This window comes from Lynx canadensis, chromosome C2 (genome assembly GCF_007474595.2).
Source record: "Lynx canadensis isolate LIC74 chromosome C2, mLynCan4.pri.v2, whole genome shotgun sequence".
NCBI classification, from domain to species: domain Eukaryota; kingdom Metazoa; phylum Chordata; class Mammalia; order Carnivora; family Felidae; genus Lynx; species Lynx canadensis.
The window spans coordinates 88,979,588-89,004,453 of record NC_044311.2 but is presented as its reverse complement, the minus strand read 5'-3'; the positions used below and the strand labels follow the sequence as shown (position 1 = coordinate 89,004,453).

At 42.6% G+C, this 24,866-nt stretch overlaps 1 protein-coding gene across 5 annotated transcripts in view; it reads left to right on the top strand.

Moving 5' to 3' along the window:
• The window catches only part of LOC115523297 (kalirin), a 482,303-nt gene that overhangs the window by 392,144 nt on the left and 65,293 nt on the right, over window positions 1-24,866 (top strand). For 3 of the 5 annotated variants that reach the window (XM_030329205.1, XM_030329200.1, XM_030329207.1), the window contains exons 17-23: window positions 3,775-3,993; window positions 7,656-7,805; window positions 10,629-10,743; window positions 14,264-14,379; window positions 14,842-14,964; window positions 22,805-22,987; window positions 24,253-24,371. In XM_030329205.1, coding sequence (XP_030185065.1) covers window positions 3,775-3,993; window positions 7,656-7,805; window positions 10,629-10,743; window positions 14,264-14,379; window positions 14,842-14,964; window positions 22,805-22,987; window positions 24,253-24,371 — 1,025 coding nt within the window. The remainder of the gene's footprint in view (window positions 1-3,774; window positions 3,994-7,655; window positions 7,806-10,628; window positions 10,744-14,263; window positions 14,380-14,841; window positions 14,965-22,804; window positions 22,988-24,252; window positions 24,372-24,866) is intronic. The other 2 variants (XM_030329206.1, XM_030329203.1) reach the window with 1 other exon arrangement.

Below are 24,866 nucleotides of genomic sequence, written 5' to 3'. Positions count from 1 at the left end.
GCTGATGGGGTTTCAAGAGCTGTGAATATCATAGAGATAAGCTCGATTTTGAAATCTATTTTATTTGAAATCCTCTTATGCATTTTAAGTATGAGCATTATGGCAGAAAAAGTAGTTAAAACTGGGTAATAAATTCAATTGATTTGGTTCAATTTTCTTCCATGTACTCCTATTTTACATCATATATTAACATCCTTGGTAATCCATGTCTTAAAGATATAATATTCAATAGGATTACATAGTAGAGAGTAGAAGTACATGCAAAATAATGACTCAGGCGTATCAAAGCAAGATTATGTCGTGTGCATAAGAGTTTGTCATTTTGGAAATTAAAGGGGATGGAGTTCCAAGGACTATCAGATATAATGAGTTTCATAATAAGGAAGAGGATTTATTACATAGCCTAAATTATAGGACAATTAGAGTTATTCCTTCACTCTCAGAGAAAAAGACATAATGATGGGATTTTGAGACAATTACATGCTGATTTCATATATTGAGAAGCCAGTTAATTATCATAATCACTAATGTTCATTTGGTGAACCCTTCCTCCGAGTGAAGCACTGTAGATGCCATTCTAATTGCTAGAGATAAAACAGTCTGGTGTGATATGGTGGGAATGAACATAGGAATAGTCAAACCTGAATCTTATTCCTGGTCTCATCACTTCCTTGGCTGTACATTTTTGGGAAAGTCATTCAACCGGCCTGAGCCTCATTTTTTTTTTTTATTTGTAAAATAGGAATAATAATACCCACCTTATAGTGGTGTCGTAAGAAAGAACAAATATACATAAGCACAGTGCTTGGTACAGCATATACCCTTGGATAAATGACAGTTATTAAAGTGATTTTTAAAGCAGTCATTGCTTTGAGAGTTTCACAGTCTAAGTAAGGAGAACAAGCCAAATATTAGATGATTCAGAAGAGAGTAGTTTTTAGTGAGTCCAGCTGTCCAAAAAGATTTTTGTATTCAGTTAAAAAAAATTAATATAGTTAACATACAGTGTTATATTAGTTTCAGATGTACAATATAGTGATTCAACAGTTCTAAACATTACCCAGTGTTCATGATGATAAGTGTACTCTTAATCCCCATCACCTATTTTACCCATTCCCCACTGACCTCCCCTATGGTTAGGATCTTCCTATCTAACCATCTTCCCCAGAAGTCCCCAAAAGACATTTTTTTAAGTTTACTCATTTATTTTGAGAGTGAGAGAGAGTGAGAGTGGAGGAGGAGCAGAGAGAGAGGGAGAGAGAGAGAATCCCAAGCAGGTTCTGCACTGTCAGCACAGAGCCAGATGCAGGGCTCGAACTCACAAACCATGAGCCACCCAGGCACACCCCCTACCCCCAAAAAAACAGCTCAGATTTGAGCTGAGTCTCAAAGTACTACTGGACCATAAGTGGGAGAGAATAAGGGATGTTCATTAAAAGGCAGGAAGAATGAAGGTAGCGAAAATTAAAAAGTGCATAGTGTGTTTTCAGAGGGTTTTTGTAAGGAGGTAGTAGATGATAGTGTTACAGACTACATTGGGAGGAGACTTTAATGACATCTTTTAAGTTTGGACTTAATTTCACAGCAGTAGGGGAACCACTGAAGGCTTTTGAGTTGAGAGAAGGGAATGATATTATAGCATCAAATTAGAGTTTCAGAGCCGGAAGAACATTAGAAGTCACTTCATCCAAGAACTTCCTATTACAGGAAATCAAATTTATCTGTATGAAATGTGAAGGATGGGTTTGATGGATTAGAAATGGAAGGCAAGGAGACTAGCACTGTAACCACCACAGCAGTCTAGGCATGACGTGGGCTAGACCAGTCAAGGATGTTGTTCCTTGAGGAACAAGTCAAGGATGATGTCACTATTGGAACCCCAGGTGACAACAAGGAGGGCAGATGGTAGACTGCTGTTGGAAGATGTTTTCAGAGGGAGGAGTTTCATTTTAGATGCGGAACTTGAGAAGATCTCTAGGAGGAAGGTAGTGGCTCTGGCAGGGCAGTCAAGCCATTTGCATTCACTGGCGAGCATTCCTCCTCTCTCCAGGAAGACCATTCATTTCTTTTACTAAGAATGCATCTTTGTAAGTGGCTAACATGGGGCAGGCAGCTAGATCAGCTGAACCAGTGCTGCTGACCTGGAGTGAGAAGCGTGACAGGCAGCTCAAGACAATTAAAGATGAGGGTCAGATGTAGGGCGAGAGATGGATACTGAGAGTCATCTACAAAGAGGAAATAATAGCAGCCATGGGAATAAATAAGAGCTCTGCAGAAGTGAAGGAAAACCGAGAATGCACTTTGGGATACCCCTCTATTTAGGAGACAGGAAAAGAAAATGGTTCTGATAAGTAAAACAGAGAAAGAAGTTGGGGATTTATAAAGGATCATTTCTGCCCCTTAGTTTACTCTTTCTAGCCATGTTCAGCATTTAGGAACTCAAATTCTGGTGTGGTCATCATGACTGAGGGCTGATTTAGTGGCAAAGCAAGGGAATAAAGGAGTCTAGGTTGCTGGAGGCTGTCGTGCTAACATAGCTCACACTGAGTACAGATTTCAGAACAGGGAAGGGAAGCCAGGAGATGGTTGACAGACTAGGGAAAATCAACAGGACTATGCAAACTGCCCTCTGGGATGAGGGTGAAGGGGAAGCAGTGGTGTAGAGGAGAAAAGGAGGGAGGTTGTACTCACACAGGGAGTGCTGAATGGATCAGCTCTTGGGGACTGTCCTTGCACAGCTGCCCAAGAAGGGCAGAAGTAGTTCTGGAGTACATTACTGGGCTGCTAGCTGTCCCTTTTTTACTGGAAGCTGAGCTATACTTTCTTAAACATGCAGAAGCCAAATTACCACTATGCCATTGAGTTGAAATCATCCCAATGGCTGAGGTTGCAATAATATTAGCTCTTTGAAGTCCTGTTTCATCCACATCCGTACTTTATTTTAGTAAGTTTTAATCCCTTTTGGCTCTCTCTGCCACCGTGTCTTCCAGCCTGGTCTCCCTACCTCCTACAGTTAATATGAATCAGAGAATGCACACCACATTTAGCCTGAATAAGAAAATAAACCTTCCATGATATATATATTATCCTAAATGCAAACATAAGTAATGTAATAATGTAAGGATTGCACATTGAGCTAAATTATCTACTACACTGCTCTGTTCCCTTGGTGAGGTAGCGAAGTGATGGTGAGATGCTACTCTTAGGCTTTATTAACCTGCCAAATTTATTCCTTCTCCTGGAGTCCTTTTCAACTAATTATTAATGTTTAAAATAATTGCATTGTTGGCTGAGCTTTGTATTATATGGAGATTTTTTTTTCTTATGTGCTATGTTTATTTGATCTGTAAAATGGGACTACAGCAGTAACTTCCTTTGAAAACTCACTACAGTGAACAATTTTATGATGAGATTTGAAAAGAAAAATTCACTAGTGTATGAACCAATCAGGGAGCAGATATATACACAACTGTTATTTTTCTACCACAGAAACTGAGATGTTTTTAGAACCAGTGATACAAGTAGGAGAGTGGGGGTGGGGGGTGGGCAGGAGCCAGGGTCCTGAGCATTCAGTTAATGAAAATGCATGATGTTCTTTTTTTTTTAATACGCTTTAAAAACAGTGATATATTAATCGTCATGACAAAATGTTTGAATCTACCATTTAAAGCTCTTTAACTTTTCTGCATCTTTCCACTCACGCCTCACTCCACCCCCTCCTGTACCACGCCTGGGTCGTTCCCACGGACCTCTCTCTCCTCCCCTTGTGCCCAGTCCCTCTTTCATGCCACTTCCTTGCAGAAGACGCACCAGAGCGCCCTGCAGGTACAGCAGAAAGCTGAGGCTCTGCTCCAGGCCGGCCACTATGATGCCGATGCCATCCGGGAATGTGCCGAGAAGGTGGCCCTCCACTGGCAGCAGCTCATGCTGAAGATGGAAGACCGGCTAAAACTAGTCAATGCCTCTGTGGCATTTTATAAAACTTCTGAACAGGTGAGGGAAGGGCTGCAGGGTGTGAGGGACTGATGTTGATGGAGGGCTTTTTTTTTTTTTTTTCCCCTCGTACTGCAAATCTGCAGTATCTCCCTTAACAAGAAGCTAGTCTTCTCAGTCCTAACCTTTGAGAGTAGAAAAATGATGTGGAAATACTACAGTTAGCTTCCTTATAACATTTTCTTTAGAGAAGTGAGCCATGTGACTTGCTTCTTAGGAATTTCTCAAACTCATCAGACGTAGATGTTAAGGGACAAATTGGGTGTGCACTGAATACTAGATTTGAGGGGTGTATGGGTCAGTTATTGCCACAATAATGCTACCCCACAACTCAGTGGCATAAAACAATAAGCATTTTGTTTTTAAGTATTTGAGTTCAGCTGATCTTGGCTAAGCTTGCTGGACTGGGCACCCGGCTGTAGATTTGGTCTGGATCTGCTCTCATTGTCTGTCATCCTCCTTGACCAGCAGCTATTTGAGGCACATTTATGGTGAAAAGCAAGAGTGCAAGAGCCCAAAATCTACTGTGCAGGTGCATCTCAAGTCTCTGCTTGTGTTACATGCTCTAACATCCTTTTGGCCGAAACAAGTCACGGGGCCAAGCCAACATCAGTGAGGCAGGGAAGTATATGCCTCCTATGAAGGTCAGGAAAGTAGAGTGACCGTGATCTAATCTGCCACAGTCAGGCACTATGCTTGAAAAACAGTCAGCACTTTCACCTATGGGGCTCCCAGTCTGATGGAGGAAACAGTTCTCTGTCACTGGTGGACCATGAGCCTAACTGGTAGGATGGTGCTGCCATGGGAGAAAAGGCAGGAGATACATACAGCAGGACATTAAAGATGTGGACCCTTCACTGTCCCATCTGTACAGCAATATGCACAGGGCCGAGAGGATTTTTAAATGATTCAGGTGCTTCTAAGGGAATTCTTTTCATGAAATAGAGGTTTAAAACACAGTAATTTTGGGACACCTGGGTGGCTTAGTCATTTGAGTATCCAACTCGTGATTTGGGCTCAGGTCATGATCCCAGGCGCCGTGGGATGAAGCCTCACATCAGGCTCTGTGCTGAGTCTGGAGCCTGCTTGGGATTCTCTCTCTCCATCTCTCTCTGCCCCTCCCTCACTCATTCTTTTTCTTTCTCTCTCAATAATAATTAAAAAAAAACAAGTAATTTTATTTAATGTAAAATACTTTCCTCATTTGAATTGCTCCCTGGTAGAAATCAATCAGAAATGTTCTCCTCTGGGTGACTTACAGGGACCATGAGAAAGTCTGTCTTGAAGCAAATATGACATGCCTGTCAGAGGGCCCAGTAGCCAGTGTTCCAGTCTCCACACCTTTTCTCACGTCTCCTTGCTGTTGGAGTAATGATGCCTTTGACGGTCACAGAATTGGGAGCAGCCGAGTAGGACGGTTTATGGATGCAACACAATCCCAATCAAATCCCAGGCTTTTTTTGTAAAAAAAAAAAAAAAAAAAAAAAAAAAAAAAAAGATATGCTGATTGTAAGATTTATGTGGAAATACAAAGAATCAAGAATAGCCAAACAATCTTGAAAAGAAAAAAAAAAAAAAGTTGGAGGAGTTACACTACTTGATTTTAAGACTTACTCTAAAGCCACAATGATCAACACAGAATGATGTTGGCATAAGAATAGACACAATGAAACAGAATGGAGATTCCAGAAGGAGACCCCAAATATGCAGTCAGTTGATTTTGACAAAACAATTCAAAAGCAAAGGAAAGAATGATGCTGGACAACTAAATATAGGTTTCCCCTGCTATCTGAATGTAGAGCGTTCCTATGAAAACTTGTGTAAGCTGAAATCAGATGTAAAGCAAAAAAGCAATGACGGTTAATTTACATGGGAAAAATTTTTGAACATTCCTAGACCCAAAAGTAACCTCTTTTAGGCCTTTTTGAAACCTTAGGGACGCATCTTGCTAATGGACACACAGAATAAGTCAAGATAAAGCACAGATGCTCACAGACACAGTTCAGAGCTGTGGCAGCTGGATGCTGAGAGGCTGAGTATAGTTCCTGGAGAAGGAGGCTGGGGACCACCGTCACTACTTGGGTGCATGCTGCCTCTGTGACAGCTTCCCGCAGAACAAATGCTGAATACCGTGTTTTATTTTTTACCTTTTTTCATAAAACCGAAAATCCTCCATGTATTTCTTTCAGTTAGTAAAAACAGGTACTAACATAGGTCTTTCACAAATGTGAAGTGGTGTTGTGAGCTTGTGAAAAGCAGGAAATACCTGTACCCAGATTTTTTTTTAATGAGGTTTAATCCCTGTCTAGTATCACACACCACTTTTAGTTTTTAATGGACCACGATGCTGAAGGGGACAAAGCTCTACATTAAGGAGTCAGTCAATTTGTCCCTGAACTGACCTTGCCAAAGGTTACCTTACCGCTCTGGATTTGTTTCTTTACCTGTTAAAGGACTTATGCTTGCTAATCTTTTCATTTCCTCTAGCTCCCAAATTGATTTTTAGTTCAGTATTATCATGGGACAGGCCTTAAGTACTCAAAGTTTTTTGCATGTCTGTGATCCGTTTTCTCTCAAGACATGGGCCTTCCTACACATATTCGCGCCTTGCATGAGGAGAGGTGTGTGGTGCCAGAGGAGGCAGGATTCAGGGACAGGCCTTCTCATGACATGGGGAGCATGTTGGCCATGAGGGTGATTTGCCTGGAACATTTTCAGCTCAGTTCATCACTCAGTAAACATCCTGTCTAGTACCACACTCTTCATCAAAAGGGATGGCCTTCTCAGGCAAAGGGGACCCAGGATAGTTGTATCTGTTCTCCCTGCTGCCATAGCCAAGCTTTCAAAGCCTAGTAAAAGAAAGTATAGGAATACAGGTTTCTATTTCCTGCACCCTTCCCTAGGCCCTGACACAAGGCTGCCCTAGGTCCCCTTCTGTTGCACCCAACCTGACTTCCATCCAAGTGCCATTTGCAACACTTTTGCTTTTAGAGTATGGCCTCTTAGCATTTTGAGAACCACTATCTTTTAAGTTAACCTAGATTTGTTATCCTCTGAAGGAAATGCACATTTTCTAATAGAAGACCTGAAGTTGTCATTGCCTTATGATGGTAGCTCAAGACATTTTTGCTGGGATATGTTTGCCAAGGAGGAGGAAAGAAATCATTCACTTAGGACCCATAAATCCCTCAACACGGCCACTTCCTCCTTTATTTCTGTTTGGGGCTACTTCCTGTAGGGCAAGTACAGATGGTTGGGCAATCCTAGTATCTTCTCTAAACTTCGTTTTCCTGCTCTGCCATATTCACAGAGTCCTCAAGAGATTCCAGAGATAGAATGAACATACACAAAACACTTTGAACTCCCCTCCCCCACAAATTACTAGTCTTTCTTCCTTTCTTTGTATACTCTCCCTAAGTGATGTCTTCAACCCCATAGCTTCAGCCTTCAGCCAACGACTGTCAGAAGATGACTCCAAGTCTCCCAAACTCCACTGCATCCTGGACTTCTCTTAGATGTCCCAGGGGCACTGCATGTTCTAAATCTACAAACTGAACTTCAAAAGGAACATGTCACCTGTGCAGGGTTCTGTCAGCTGAAGCTGCTCAGAAAATCCTTCCTGACCGAGTAACCTACAGAGCCTTTCCTCCTTGGTTCATTAGGTCTGTAGTGTCCTGGAGAGTTTAGAGCAAGAATACCGGAGAGATGAGGACTGGTGTGGTGGACGAGACAAACTGGGACCAGCAGCAGAGATGGACCACGTCATCCCACTCATCAGTAAACATTTGGAACAAAAGGAGGCCTTTCTTAAGGTGAGAGCACATTGTTACCCACAGTGTGAGACATTAGCCTTGCTCCTTGGTCTCCGTTCTCTCTGACTGTGTCACACACACGCAGGCATCATCATATGAGCTTTCCATCCCCCCGTTTTCCTCACTTCTTATCTAAAGGGAGGTATTTGTAGAGAAGATAAAAGAAGATACTGGCTGGTTACCCTGAAAGGTTGAAAAGTTACACTTCAAATATTATTTCTCTCAGCACTTTCTAGATGACTAGGCAGTTATTATATACCATTAGTACGGTGCCATGTTCGAATATCATGATATCCCGTTGATGTTGTTAATTGAGAAAAATACATAGTTTCACCCAGTGATGTTTGGTTTATAAAAATATTTTTAATTGAAATATATAAGCCCAGGGTTACCTGGTCGTCTCAGTCAGTAGAGCGTGCGACTCTCGCTTTTGGGGTCGTGAGTTTGAGCCCCCACATTGAGCACAGAGATTACTTAAAAAAATTTTAAAAAGAAAGAAATATATAAGCCCAGATTAAATCAGTATTAAAATAAATATTTTATAAATGGATGATGCAAAATTTAGGGCAAGAATTAAATGAATTTAGACACCTTATTTATCAATCGAACAATTATCAGTAACCAATGGATATAACAACACTTATTTATTCTGTTGCGTGAAGAGAGAAATACCTCAGTTTGTTTGTTTTGGTTTTTAATAGAGCCCTGGTTTCTCAGGGAGGAAGCACAGTCCTGCTCTGAGCAGGCTTTCAGCTGGTGTGGAAAGTCCTAGTAAGCCTCTTTCCTCTAGCCTTTGATCTTCTCTCTGCCAGAGTCATCTGTGTTAAAAATTATCTAAAGGCTCTGTTTACTCTCAAATTTCTTGCTTTCATGTTCTGCTTCCTTTCAGGTTTCTGAAAGTACAAAGAGAATTTTTATACTCTGACATGTTGCTACTGCTTTTCTATAATTCTATAATTAACTGACTTTCTTTTATTAGGGATTTTCTATACTTGACCACCTCTTTGAGTTTTACTTTTTTTTCTCTCTTTCTCTCTTTTTAAGATAGCTTCTCCCTGCACTCCTCCTATCAGGCACTTGCACCTGCACTCAATCAGAACCCTTAGTAATCAGCTCTTACTAATAAGATTAAATAAAAAGTCTTCTATACCAGGCCTAAGAGATTTTAAAAGTCTTTTCTAGTATAACACAAAGTTTAAAACAATAATTTAAGTGGAGCATATTAAAGAATTTTAAAAGAGGCATAAAGATATTACTTCATAAAATTACATGTTTCTTTTGAAGCATGAAAGAAAAAAATGTTTTCCACATGTGCCTAAAATCATAGGTGAGAAACTCCCTATTGCTGTGGGAATTAAATGCCCAATGGCAGACACTGAGTTTTCCATTTATGTGTATTAGTTCATCTATGTTGGATACTTTAGCTTTGGACCACCATCCAGCTGTTAAATTCATGGAATTCATGGTGGGTAGACTCACCAACAGTCTTTTACCAGAGCTCCCAGAAACAATTGTTACTAATGCAAAATTTAAAATAATTTTTTACAGCATAATTTGTGGAATCAGTTGCTAAATGTAAAAAGGTGTCAAAATTTGACTGTTTTGTTTAGAGATACTATTGAAAACTGTAGATTAAAAATTAGTGGACTAGCATGTATCATAATCCCCCTTATCCATGGGGGATATGTTCCAAGACTCCCAGTGGATGCCTGAACTTATATATACTATGCTTTTTCCTATGTGTGTATACCTATGATAACGTTTAATTTATAAATTAGGCACAGTAAGAGTTCAACAACAATAACTGATAATAAATAGAACTGTAACAATATGCAATGATAAAAGTTATGTGAGTGTGGTCTTTCAAAATACCTCATTGGACTGTACTCATCCTTCTTGTGATGCTGTGAGATGATAAAATGCCTACAAGATGAGATGAAGTGAGGTGGATGATGTCGGCACTGTGAAGTAGCGATAGGCTACATCACATCAGGAGGAGGACCACCTGCTTCTGGACCGCAGTTGACTGCGGGTAACTGACACTGCAGAGATGGAAACTGTGGATAAGGGGCCCTGCTGCATTACTTTTGCAACAGAAGAAAACCTCAAAGAAATTCAGAAATTCTTTGGCCTTGAGAGAAACTAGGAATAATCTGTCAGTAGTCCTAGATTCTAGCTCTGACATGCTTCATGATTCCTGCCCACTTGGGGCCTGGGTCTCCTCCATGGGGACAAGGAGAACGTGACCTGTCCTCTGCCATGCACAGCTAGCACGAATTGTCAAGAGGGTGGTGGAATGGCTCTTAGTCCTGTGTGTAGATCCATATTTCCCAGCAGTAGGATATTAGTGTCACTGAGGTGGGCGTGGATTTTATGGACAAATAAGTTTTTTTTTAATGTAATTTCCATTTGGATATGGAATGTATGGTTAATAGGTTTGTTTACCAAATATGCTTTCTCAAGTCTAAACTAATGTTGAAGTGACTTACCCCAGTGGTCATATAAGAGGCATTCTGGTGGCAGAGGAAAACCAGCCTGAGGCAGTAACTATGACATTATTAACACTGAATCAACATATAGGGAGTCAAGGGATGGCTGATTTCTGATTTTGAGCTGGGATGGAAAGGGGAGAAGCCCAGGGAGTGATTCTTTCTTCCACAAAAGGGTGAGCCTCCTGCATTGGGATTGGAGTATCTGTGAACCAGAAGTGGCCTCCAGGGCTCTGCTTACCCAGAGCTCCAGAAACCTTACCACCAGCACCCCTTTTCCAGTGTCTTAGACCCCATGCACCTGCTGGGGTCCTCACACCTTTGTCTCTCTCAGGCCTGTACCCTGGCGCGGCGGAACGCTGAAGTGTTTCTCAAGTACATCCACAGGAACAACGTCAGCATGCCCAGTGCCGCCAGCCACACGCGGGGACCTGAGCAGCAAGTGAAAGGTCAGTGTGGGGGCTTCCAGCCATGAGCCGCATCGGCAGCACTGACTGGAGGCTGTGTACCTGGTCTTTATGCAATCTCAGATTTCCTGATTCTTCTCCTTGGATAAGAAAAATGTTGATGTGAGATGGCATGGGCAGTGGTGATTCCTGGGCAATTTTTAAACATGCATCAGGATTTGGAATGGAAAAATGAAGATGTAATTTCCCCGGCACTTTTTCAGTTATCTTGATCTAGAGCAACACTTAATTTTATGAAGTAAAAGAAATGGTCTGTATCTACACCGCTTGTATAGTAGCCACTAGACACATGGGCTACTGAGCACTTGAAATGTGGCGAATGCAACTGAGGAACTAAATTTTTCCTTTTATTGAATATTAATTAACTTAAATGTAAATATCCAGATGCAGCTAACATATATTGAAGAGCACAAGACTAGGGTATCTTACAGCCCAGAAACAAGACACAGACTGAGAAGCATAAAACCAAATTCTAATCCTGGCTTTATGACTTACCATGTAAGCTTTTATAATTTCAGTTTCTTATTTTATTTATCTATTTATTTTTATTTTTAATTTTGAGAGAGAGTGCGAGTGAGCTCGGGGCAGAGAGAGAGAGAGAGAGAGAGAGAGACAGAATCCCAAAGTGGGGCTCAAGCTCACCCGATGCAGGGCTTGAACTCACCAAACGTGAGACCATGACCTGAGCTGAAGTTGGATGCTTGACTGACTGAGCCACCCCAGAGCCCCGTTTTCATACTTTAAAATGGAAGGTGTCTGAATTCTGGTTCCTCAAAATGTGGTCCCCAGACCAGCAGCACTGGTATCACCTGGAGACATGTGAGAAGCACAGACTCTCAGGCCCTGCCTAGACCTGCTGAGTGAGAAGCTGCGTTTTGACAAGAGCTCTTCCACCCCAACCAAGCAGATGATTTGTGTGCACATAAAATTTAGATAACTACTGGTCTAGATAATCTTTAATATCTCTCTGAAGTCTATAAAATCTACAGTTGTATGAACAAATCAGTAACCTTCAATAATTGCTAATCAGGTGACCACTTTCAGCTTAAATGATTATCATTGGTATCACTGATGCTGGGCCATGCGGAAATTGGCCTTCAAGTGAAGAATTTAACAAGTGTCATCTCATCTCGACACAGCAGAGGACTGCAAGTCTGGAGACCCAGGCTAGGGGGGGAGCTGAAACTGACCTGGAGTGAGGGGTGGGGACAGGCTGAGGGCTGAGAAGTGGGTGGCACTGATCTGCCATAGGAAGGGCCTCCCTCCCTGCTCAGAGAGCTCGAGAGGTGGGAAGATCAGAGGCCACTGGGAAGAATTAAAATTTGCTGCAGAGAAGAAGGAAGCAGGGTTCCTTTTCCAGATATGCTCCCTGTTTGAGGTCAGGGGACCCGTGGGTGGCTGGCATTATGTCACTCTGTCCTTCGTGCACATTGCAGTGCTGGCAGAAGTCCGGGTGAGGCCAACTGCCTGTTGAGAGAGCATGTGCCTCCCCCTACACCTCACTGTACCAGGAGTGGCAGGCACCCAGAAAGACCAGAGTATGCTGCACCTTCATAAGGTTGAGGGCAGGTTGTTGTGTCCATAGGAAAGCTTTCCAGAAAGGGCAGAAATGAAATCTGAAACTCTAGGATTTTTGCCTGATCAGGGTTGATTCTCTTAACCACCGCAGAAGATTCTGCAGTGAGCAAAACAAGGATTAGGAGGCCAAAAGATTATAGTAAACACAGGTTCTTACTTGTCTTTGCCCAATTGAAGCTTCCACCTAAGCAGGGACCTACAATTTCTCCAATACCTATTTCCTTTCCACCTGCTTCCTGGACCCAAGGCCAGGACCACTTATTTTAAGTTTGTATTACAGGTGCAATTATTATGGCATAACAAGCAAAAATTTAGTGACATTCAACTGTAAGCATTTATTGTTCAAGTGACTGCATTGGCTGGGGACCGGCGGTCTTGGCTGGGCTTAGCAATGTGGCTTTGTTTCATGCTGCAAGTCTGGCTGGCTTGGTGCCTTCACTGCAGGTTGAGTTCTTGCCTGTTCCACATGTATTAATTCTGGGACCCCAGTTGAAGGAGAAATTACCCGGGAAAACTCCTTATAGTGGTGATGGCAAGGTCATGTGCACAAGCACACTAAGTTCCTGCTTGTATAATATCTGTTAACAACACATTTGCCAGATCAGGTCACACGGCTGAGCCTTAAAGCAGGGCAATTTGTCTCTTTGTGGAGGAACTAAAAAGTTACATAATAAAGGCATACATATAGGGATTGGTGACTAATTGAGACCTATGAAAGTTCTCAGCCTTAAAGGAAGAGAGACAGATTTTTGTCCTTCCAGGAGGATGCACTAAAAGTTTGAAGTACAAGTACTGTGATTTGATTGTGCCCTTTTTTGTAAAGCTTCTGTAGTGGTAGTCTGTGCTTCTCAGCCCCTCTAACCCAGAGGACCAAGGTAGCTAAGGACTCAGGCTCTGAGGTCAAACGTTTCTATCTGAATGACCCTGGGCAAGTTACCTAGCCTCTCTGAACCTCTGTGTCTTCATCTCTAAATGGAGGTATTAATGGTATGTGCATCACAGAGTGTTATGAGAATATGTGCTTGCTACCTAGCAAGTGCTTAATAAATATTAATTTTTCATATCATTGTGTATTTTATTAGTATCTAACAGAATTAGCAGGAAGCAGGAGGCAGACACAATACAAACTAAATAGGAGTGCTTCAAGCATAGAGCACACTATTAAAACACATAGGAAATTTAGGCATGTAGCCAGCTGCTGCTGGAATGACAGGAGGAGAGAGGGACATGACATGGATGAACACCTGCCGTGGCCCATCATGGTGCCACATGCCTGGTGCATGTCCTCTCACCTGATATCGTTAGAGGTAACGAGAATAGCATTCACCTTTTCTTAGCATGGAAATTTGGACCTAGAGACGTGATTCCGGGTAGACATGATCCTGACACAGCTTCCCTACGCCCATGACTTCAAGGCTGTGCTGTGTGTGCATAGCCGCTTGTACAGGGCAGAGAGTGTGGCTCAGGACATGGGTTATCTATGCAGTTATACTGTCCCTCATACTGTTGTTCCTCTCCCACCCTCTCCTAGCACTCCAGAGTGGCTGGGATTCTTATCAAGTCCCCTTGCTCTCCATAGGCTCCAGAGGCCAACTGAGTTAGCTGTTATTTTAAGATCTGACACCTCCCAAGGTCTCTTACCATCAAGCACTGGCTTTGGTATGAAGAGAATCAGGGTCACTTTTAAGTTACCCTGGGGGCATCCTCTTCCTCCCTTAACTGATGGAACTTCATCAACAGGCCTCACGCCCCTGATCTTGCTCCCCTCTGGGAAGTTCTCTGTGGACCAAGCTTTTGGTTCCCCACATCTGGTGCCTGGATTAGTCCCATGGGGAGATTTGCAAGTCACAGTTATCTGGCCCCTGGGGTGTGCAGATTTGTTCAGGGCCCCCCAGAAGCAGCGCTCCTCTCTTCTGCCCCACAGCCATCTTGAGTGAGCTCTTACAGAGGGAGAATCGCGTCCTGCACTTCTGGACCTTGAAGAAGCGACGGTTAGACCAGTGCCAGCAATATGTGGTGTTTGAACGCAGTGCTAAGCAGGTATGTTGCCCTGGCTTTGCCTCAGTTCTGGGGACTGTGTGGACACCCAGATGACCACAGCATGGGACACAGAGGAGGGTCACAGCAGCAGGCATAGTAGAGATGGGAGGTGGTGCTGACAAAAGGAAGGAGAACAGACTGTCACTTAGCAGTCCTTCAGCCTTTACCCGTACTCTGTACCAGGAGTTGGGAGAAGATGCTGGGGTCAGATTGCCTCTAAGAGCTCATGGATGATCCTGGGCCTGGCCTAGAAGACGAGGATGAGACATTCTCTTTACTGGTAGGATGCTCCAAGTCTAACGGGAGAGGGCTCAGTCCTAAAATCAGCTTCCAAGCTCCATACTGACCAAATGGTGCCAGTATTTCCTGGGTCCGTCACACTGTCCCAAACAGTGTAACAATGCATGTTTTCCAATTGACAGCTGACTTTTGGGGGACTGGGTGGGTTGTTTCCTCCCACAGGCGCTGGACTGGATCCAAGAAACAGGTGAATATTACCTCTCAACACATACCTCCCCCGGAGAGACCACAGAGGAGACTCAGGAACTGCTGAAAGAGTATGGGGAATTCAGGGTGCCCGCCAAGGTAGGAAGCAATCTGGAGCCCTCCCCACACACACCCAGCACTCCCCAGTCTGGCCAGTTTTACATTATAAAAAGGAGAACAGCCTCAGTGCACAGAAATGTTGACCACAGGGGCAAGGGGTGGGGTGGCAGGGAGCATGGGTAGGATGATCTCCATTGAAACCTGAATACCCAAAGAATTGCAGCTGCTGGATGGAGCATCTGCATGAGAGAAGTCAGCTCCTATACACTGTGCTCCCAAATACTCACCTCCATGCTACAGGTGTAGACTCTGCTGTATTCTTTTAGACCAAATAAGGCGAAGGGGCACACTCATGTGAAATGCACACTGCACTGTGAACTTCTGCACCTATCCACACGTTCTTGACGTTTGAATGGTTTGGGAAGTCTACCCGTGTAGGCCAGTGACTGTGGATGGGTTCACAAAACAGGTGAGTTTCTTATTTCCTGAACCGATGGCTTCCATCTGGCCTCAGACCTGCAAACGAGCCAGGCCAGAGTCTCTGGGGAGCAAAATGTGCACTGGCGCACACAGCACACACCGTCACACCCCCATTCACACTGAGGCAGGAAATGCTGTCGTAGGAGGAAATCTGTTTTCACAGCCAGGGTTTGGTCTGAGGACCCTTGGGTCTGAATGAAAATCTCCTGTCTCAGTTCCCTCTTTGTGGCATCCTCGTGCCTCACACTGGGCTCCCTGCCATCGAGGAGCCTGTCTTGGCACCACTTCCTCACATGGCAGGTGCTCTAACCAGGATGAGAGCTGCTTTTGTGGGGGTCACAGTGGGGGGGGAACGTACTGATGTCCCCCCCCCCCCCGCCCCAAAGATCCCTGCTAAGGCACATTTCCTCTAATTTCCTGTCACAAAATTAGGCCCTTAGCCTCTTTCTGGAACTGATACTTTACGAGTGGGTATTCACTTTATGAATTCTACACTATGAACTTCTGATAGTGGCAAACTTTCCCCTGCAACCCTGTGAGCTGCGGGGCCTTTTCATCCAATGTGAAAAGCTGTCAGTTCAGATAAGAGACTCATTTCAGTACCAACCAGAGCAAACAGCACTAGGAAGGTGACAGATGCCCAGAACTCTTTTCAAATCCAAATGAAAATAGCTTTTGAATGACCTATACTTTGTGTCTATCTGTCCCCCTCCAAATAATGAACCATTAACAAGCAGAATGGTATCAGATCCACTGGTGTCCCAACCCCATCAGATGGATTGTGGTAGATACCCAGAACTTGTTAGGATCGGAATCTGTTCATAACCTAAGAGGAAATGTAGAGAATTGTCTAGTCAACTTAACTTCCTCTTCCTTAAAATCTTCTTGCTGTCTTTCTCCTCTTTTCCATTCATATTCATAACCACCCTAACTGGATTCCATGCTTTCAGCCTCTCCTTCCTTCCCATCCATCCTGCTCATCATTGGGGTTCATCTTGAAAACACTGGGTGGGTCCTGTTTCCACCCAGTCCAAGAACTTCAGTGATTCGACAGTGTCTTCAGATTAACAACCTCCTCAATAGCACCACCTCACCTCCCCAGTTTTATCTTCATTATTCTTTCGTGCAAATTTTATGCTCCAGCTGAATGGATGTATTTTCTTACCCTCTGAGAGGGTACTTTCTTTCCTCTTGCCTCTGTACCTTTTCCATACTGTTTTTCTGCCTAGAATATTATTTTCTTCCTTCTGGTTTGTACTTTTAAAAAAGAGCCTGCCTTTCCACTGGAGTGCCTCCTCCTCTGTGATCATGCAGACATGCCGGGATGTGATCTGGCCCATCCCTGCATTCCAGCCACTGTTGTCTGTATAACCGTTAAGGGACCTGCCATGAACCATCCTGTTCTCCAGTAATCTGTGCGAAGTGTCATCTCATGTCTGAGCCAGCAAGATCCCAAAGGATAAGAACCACACTTTGTTTACTTGCCTGACTGAATCATGCATCAAAGGGAGGCTGCAAATATTTGTGAACATAGGGGAAAAAAGAAGTTTGGATAGATTCAGTGACTCCCTACACCAAATCTATATTTAATGTGATTCTATTCCTTTGGCTCTCTCTGTTCTCTCTCCCTCCTAACTTAACTCTTTCCATAATGGGGTTTCATTTTCCCATCTATCATGTTCTAAGTCTCAAGAATATTTATTATTGGGATATCTACAGGGTAACGAATCCAGCTGAAGAGCTTCTGATTAAAGGCAACAGTTGCCTCCTGTTCCTCTCCAGCTGCACTTCCCAGAGGCAAGCCTCCTTTAACTAGCTACCTTTGATTTTAATCTTTATAACTAGTAAAGTGAATTGGAAAAGGAAACCAAATTGACCTCAACATAGAGAGAAAATAGGGTGGCCCTCACAACTAAACAGGGCAATAGAGCATATTGAATATGTTGAATTATTATTCTCTGCTCCAAAGAAACAGATCAAATAGAAGAAACACTAAATATAAAAATATACTTTCTATATAGCAAGCCACAAGTGTAAAGAGAAAAATAAGATAAAGAGAATCGGGTGGGGATAAGAGGATAACAAAATTTTTCTTATTGTGGTAGGCTGTAGAAAATCCAGTTAGAAGAATACACGAGATATTTTCCTATTGTGGGCTTCCAAATTTATAAGGAGTCAAAGCACATGATGATAGGAAAGCTTAATCATTTTGGCAGCTGGAAGAAATCTATTTCTTCTAATAGCAAAATTTTGTTTGAAGATTCTTTGGTTTTTCATTTTTTTACAATTCAGTGGATTTTGTATATTCACAAGGTCATACAACCATTGCCACTATCTAGCTCCAGAACATTTTCATTACCCTCAAAAGAAACCCTGTACCCATTAGCAGTGACTCCCCATTCCTTCCTCTCCTCAGCCCCTGGAACCACTATTCTATTTTCTGTCTTTATGAATTTGCCTATTCTGGAAATTTCATATAAACAGAATCCGGGAATCCTGTAATATGTGGCCTTTTGTGTCTGGCTTTTTTCATGTATAATGTTTTCAAGGTTCATTCATGTTGTGGCATGCATCATTACTTCATCGCTTTGTCTGACTGAATAATACTCCATTATAGAGATATGCCACACTTTTTATCCATTCATCAGTTGATGGACATTTGGGTTGTTTTCTGTTTGAGGCTACTATGAATAATGAATATTTGCATACAAGCCTTTGTGTAAACATCTCTTTTCAGTTCTCTTAGGTATATACCTAGGAGTGGAATGGCTGAGGCCTATGGTGACTGTATGTTTAACTTTTTGAGGAGCTGCCCAACTGTGGCTGTGCCATTTTACATCCCCACCAGTGGTGTATAAGAGTTCTGACTTCTCCACATCCCCTCCAACACTTGTTATCATTCGTCTTTTTAATACAGCCATTCTGGAGGGCATGGGGATTTTATTTACATCTCCCAAAGAGAACTGATGTTGAGAAGACACTTCTTTAAACTGGTAATTTTATCTCCAAAAGTGAAAGAAGCTATGAGATAAGTCAGACTTAATTCTTAACAAAAGAGAATTAAATGATAACAAAAGTGCCTTGTGCCTTAGCTGAACTAAAGTAGCTAATTGAGAAATGAAGGCTGTGTGGAAAGGGGACACTGGGCTTGTTTGCAGGTGCTTTACACTGAGAAAAGTAGGATCTGAACAGTTCAGATAAAAGATGGGCCTGATTTTGTTTCTGAGACTCGTAAGAGGATATAGTTTACATGCAATAGACATTTTTGAAAGTTTTAGTTTCTCACATATAGTGACAAACTCTCCCCTGTGGAATGAATATGAAGATGTATCTCAAGAGAACTTTTTACCCACACAGGGAGCTCAATAAATTCATATCTACAAAGAATGTATCAATAAATACAAGGAATATCAGCAATGAAAGGCAAATTGGAAGATTATAATGAGATTATGAGAATAATATCAGAAGGCTAAATAACTTTAATAACTTATCAAATGTGCAAAAGATACCAAAAGGGCTTTTTGAAAACTATATTCAGAGTAAGGCTCACTGATCAGGGAAAGATGGCATAATATTAACTGATCAAAGAAGGGAAAGAAGGAAAAGGGGGGGGGGAGAAAAATAGAACTATTGACCCCTTTATTTTTACCTCTGACTTTTCTAGCAGATTACATAGAATTCAAAATAGAGCAAAACATACATTAGAGGAACCATGAAGCCCAGGATAAGTGAGATATTTATCCATTCTAAATTTCCAGGCTCAAATGAATTACATTTCCTAAAGGCTTCATGGCCCATACACCTGACCCTACCATTCAAGAGCCTCTGCAATCTGACCCCCATTTTATCAGTCTATATAAGTTACTCTGTTTGGGTGGCAAGACTTGAGATTCAAACTGGCTTGAATTATGAAAGGGAAAAGATATTGTATGGCTGTATATGGAAATGAATATAGAAGCCATGGCTAGACCTCCCAGGAGTCCAAGAAAATCTGAATGACTCAGCCTTATGGGAAGAACAAGAAATGTGGCATAGTCTCACCTCTGGATGTGAACACTGGGCTGTCACCCTACACCAGGGGCCATCCTAGCAATCACACTGTCTTGTCATCTCATGACAGGGGGATCAGGAATACATTATCACCGCTACTGTGATTCAGCTTGTCTTTCCCTTCTCATGTCTGCTGTCTGTTTTCAGTTCTACTCTGCAACCACCTACCCAGTTTTCCATGCAGTCCAAATCCCCAGAAAAACAACTGGGGCCAGGACACCACACAAGAAGTCAGTGGCTTCATATTGATGGGCCACCCCAGTGATACAAGTGTTTGCCTCTGATATCATCAGCTGTGGCCAAGCATTTGGCAGGTCACATGGTGCCACCATAGTCACTCGTATGTGAGAATTCATTTCAGACTACTCTAAGTAGGTGCATGGTTGCAGTCCAGTGTATGGGTCAAATTTTTCATCTAATTCTCCCCAGTATAAACCCTCAACTTTTGCTGGTCCAGCTTTACTTACCTCCAAACACAATATTACTCACTAATTCATTTATTCAACACTTATGGTATGCCCACTATTTTCTAGACCCTGGAGATACAAATGAATCAGATGTAACACTTACCTTTGAGATGTGCACGGTCTAATGAAGGAGACACATAAGTGACTCAGACTGATATGTGCTGAAGTAGAGGTACACATATAGTGCTTTAGGGACAGGGGAAAGAGCATCCCCCATCAGCTGGTGGGGAAGAGGGCCACTGGATGGAAAGCAGGGATGAGTAGGTACCACCCATGACAGCAGGAGGGACATGTGAGGTCGGCATGACTGGTGCTTAGGGGCCATGGAGATCCTGGAGGCAGTCACTAAGGTAGGTGAGACCACATGAGGAGGGTTTGTCTACACTGCCCAATTTACTGTCCATTTGTTCCCCCAGGTCCATACATACCTGGGACCCTCTTGGTCACAAGCCATTCTCTCTGTTGCATCTGAATCACAGTTTCCAGGTTTCAGGATGCCATTTCCTGTGATGGAGCTGCCTGTAGGGCTGCTGCCACCAGCTGGCCATGAAACTCCCATTTCATGATGACATCTTACTGAGAGAGTAAATAAATAAAAATAAATAAGTGCTTTCAAGAGTTTTACATAAAGATTTCTTGATTATAGCTGCAAAAAAATAATCTCTGTTTTAAATAAATAGCAAACCTTATAACAATTGTTTTCAGAGGGGAAAAAAAAAAACCCTAAATGTAGTGAGGTAGAAGTCCTTAGGATACCAGGGATCTTTTCTTAACCAATTCCCAATGCTATTATTCTTTGCCTTATCATGGCTAAGGAGATGCTTCTCCTGTCCCCATACCCACCTTCTTTCCTTCACACCAAAGTTTTTTGGGGCCCTCGTTTCCCAGCCTGGGTACCAGCTCATTGTCCTGAGACAGGAGAGGCTCAGACATGTGTGTTGCTGAAGAGCTGGATTCCACATCTTTCTGGCCTTGCTTGTCTTTCTGGCCAGAAGGAGTCCCTTTCTGGCATTTCTTGAGAGGGTTAGTCTATTGTGGGAGATGAGCCTGGAAAAGTGAGGGAGGAGGGTGGAATAAAGAAAGGCTCTTCTGGAGCACCTGGGTGACTCAGTTGGTTAAGCATCCAAATTTGGCTCAGGTCATGATCTCATGGTTCGTCGATTCAGGCCCCACATAGGGCTCTGTGCTGAGAGCTCAGAGCCTGGAGCCTGCTTCAGATTCTGTGTCTCCCTCTCTCTCTCTCTCTCTCTGCCCCTCTTCTGCTCATGCTGTCTCTCTCTCTCTCTCAAAATAAACATTAAAAAAAAAAAAAGAAGAAGAAGAAAGGCTCTTCTGTCCGTTCTACTTTTGCTCCAGAAATTTTTGCCTCAGTTATCTAGATTTTAGCATGATCTAAATCTTGGACCTACTCTCTTCCAATCCAAAAGATAATTTTACTTCTCAGAATATTATTCCAGTATTCTTTACTGTTTCGTAAAATTAATCAAGCTTCCCTGACTTTGGAGTTTCAAAACCCAACCTTAGGATAAAAGATAAGCAAGTGTTTACTTCTTTGAACATTTCTTCTGTTTCCGTATCTTACTGTCATGTCCTGCTTCCCCACGAGACCTTTCCTGCCCATGCCAGCCCACCTTCATTTTTTCCTGTTTTAAAATTCCTGCAGTGTTAACTCTACATACTTCTCATGTTGACGTTCAGTTACGTAATGCCCCAAGTTATTTAATCACTCTACATGACTATCTTATTCCCTCTAGAGATATAGACTGTTTAGGGAAAATGAGTATCTTTTTCTCTGCCTGTCCCCACAGCCTTCCGCACAGTGGTTTGGTACAGTGGTATGGACAGAGTAGATGTTGAACAACCTCTTGCTAGAAATGAAATTAATCCAATACACATCAAAACTCTACCTTAGCCCTGTAGTAGATACTAGCTTCATTAACTCCATTCTCTCTCTCTCTCTCTCTCTCTCTCTCTCTCTCTCTCTCTCTCTCTCTCCCCCTCTCTCCCTCTCTCTCTCCCTCTCTCCCTCTCTCCCTCTCTCTCTCTCTCCCTCTCTCCCTCTCTCTCTCTCTCCCTCTCTCCCTCTCTCCCTCTCTCTCTCTCTCTCCCTCTCTCTCTCTCTCTCTCTCTCCCTCCCTCCCTCCCTCCCCCACCTCCTCTCCCTCCCTCCTTCTCCTTCTCTCAGACAAGATCCTGGTAGTGAAAGGGGCAGACTTCACTCTTAAATATGTTAATTGGATTTCTTTAGATCCTGGCCTATGTCAGCTTACCTGTTGACAAGCCCACTTCAGACCAACACAGTGAAGGGAAGAGAACTAGGCACTTTGGTCCAGAGGCAAACAGGCTGTGTCGCTCACAGGTGGTATGAATTTGAACAAGCCCTAAGCCTCTCTAAGCCTCAGCTTTTTTCATCTTGGCTCAAAAAGACCCCACACCACCTCCTTCCATCCACCTTTTAGAGATACTTTAAGACTCAAATGGATCTCAGATGTGACTTTAACCTATTCTGTGAACTGATAAATATATTAATGTGTAAGATTCTTACAGTAGTCATGATGGCTAACATGTATTGCTTCCTGAGCTCTTAATATGAGCACTATGTTCCAGGCACTGTTCTGAGCATTCTACATTGTCATTTCATGAAATGTTCACAACAACCTATGATGTAGGATTATTATGATCCCTATTTTGCAGGTAAAGGAACTGAGGCACTGAGGATTTAACTAATTTATTCAAGATCTCCCAGCTAGTAAGTGAGAGCTGGGCTATAAACCCAGGCAGGCAGTGAGGTATCTGTGGCTGCTGTGAAGAAAAGAGGGATGGGACTGAAGAGCCATGAGAGTAAATGTAATCTAGTAATTTAAGACCATCTTTTGGGACAGCAAACAAAGGAGAAGGTGAAGCTTCTGATTCAACTGGCCGATAGCTTTGTGGAAAAAGGCCACATTCATGCCACAGAGATCAGGAAATGGGTGACCACAGTGGACAAGCATTACAGAGACTTCTCCTTGAGGATGGGAAAGTACCGGTACTCCCTGGAGAAAGCCCTCGGCGTCAACACAGAGGTAGGCATGGGGGTTGCTTAGCTGGGACATCCTCCCTTCTCTCCCTCTCCATGCCACTGATCTCATTACCATGGAAGGAAGTGGACTGTCCAGAGCAATCTTTCTGAGCTATTGACCCCTAGAACGCCTGCCTTGTGTGGTTTTTCTAGTGGAGGGGATGGATCTTGGTAAGCCGTTGGCCTCCAGCCCCTCATGATTAGTACTATACAGCAAAATTGGCTGGCCAGGGGTGGGACCCATGGCTACAGAACAGTTTTTCTATGCATAGAGTTAACTGTTGCCTTTGACGATTAAACCCTTTACCTTGGCTTCATCAGTACCATCTTCCAACCAATTATGTTAATCAGCAAATGTTAGGGTCCCCAGTATGCACAATAGTGCTCTTTCAAGAATAAGGGATGCAGTTGTACAAAGGCTATTTGACATTTCAGCTGAAAAGAGATACTATTTGCCATGAATCAAGGAAAGACTGACTGTTAATCTCTTCTTTGTAATAGAGGTCAGTAACCTATGAATTAAGAGCTAAATATAGGCTGGCAATTTAATCCTAGGATTTCTAATTCTTAAATCTTTAAATAGGCTCATGCTCTGAAGCAGAGCAGACTAGAGAGTGCACTAGTTAAACCGCTAAAATTGAGGGAAATAATAACATATCCCCCATGCTTTAAACTGTGAGATTTTTTTCTAAAGGCTCCCACCCTGTATACATACAAAACAGTGGTTGAAATAAGCAGGGATGGGCAGCTAGAAAATTTCGTAATTGTTCTATCATTTAGCTTTCTATTTACAAGGGAAGTTGTTCATTTAAATAAAAATATTGGCTTTTATTATTTTCCCTTGACAAATGAAAGTTTTCTTATATCTTTATGTATTTCGGTTTCACACTGTTTTAATGGTTAATAACCAATCTTAGACTAATTTATATGTGTGTGTGTGTATAGATAGATAGATTGATTGATTTAATAAGGACTGAAATCCTTGGGGAAATATGACACTAATTATTAAATATACTTATTGTTTTTCCTTGCTATGGATATTAGCCCTGACCATTTGACTTGAACATTTTAAATATTTCTTATTTGGAAAAAAAATGTATATTCCTTAAAGAGGAGCACTCGTAGGTGGCCATTTGAGGGATTCCCCATCTTCTGAACTTGCTCCATTATATCTTTCTCCCGTTTTGCCTTCTACCTCCTCCCCTAACTTTGGTGAGTTGCTCTCCTGAAGCATCTCTCAGATGACCTCTGCCATCTCTCTCTGTGTAGGACAATAAGGACTTGGAGCTGGACATCATCCCAGCAAGCCTTTCAGATCGTGAGGTCAAGCTACGGGATGCCAACCACGAAGTCAATGAAGAGAAGCGGAAGTCAGCCCGGAAGAAAGAGTATGTTTTGGAGAGCTTTCACCCAATTAGCAAGCTCCTCTTGTTTTTCTCTGCTACATGACCCTTTTGACAGCTTAATGTGTCCTCATGACCACCCACAGAAGGGTGGAATGGACAGACATGACGCTTCTAGCCACACTTCACACAAATCAAGAATTATAGAGCATTGGATAGTGGAAACAAGGAACCATGCCCACCATATAAAACATTTCTTGATCACTCTGCTTTCTTTATATTGGTGCTGGGGAATTACACATACCCAGAGATCTTGCAAGGGCTTTATGGAAAACGTTTTGACAGATTCATTTTTGGGTAGTGCTGGAAAAAAATAGTGTGTCCTAAAATTAAGAAGCCCAATGTAGTTGATTTTATCAAAATAGAGTAGGACCACAGGTCCCTTGGAGCTGAAGAAACTGAAGCCAGTCTGCAAAGCCAGAACTTGTGTTTTATCTGGGAAGTGTATTAGTTTGTTTGGGCTGCTGTAACAAAGTATGA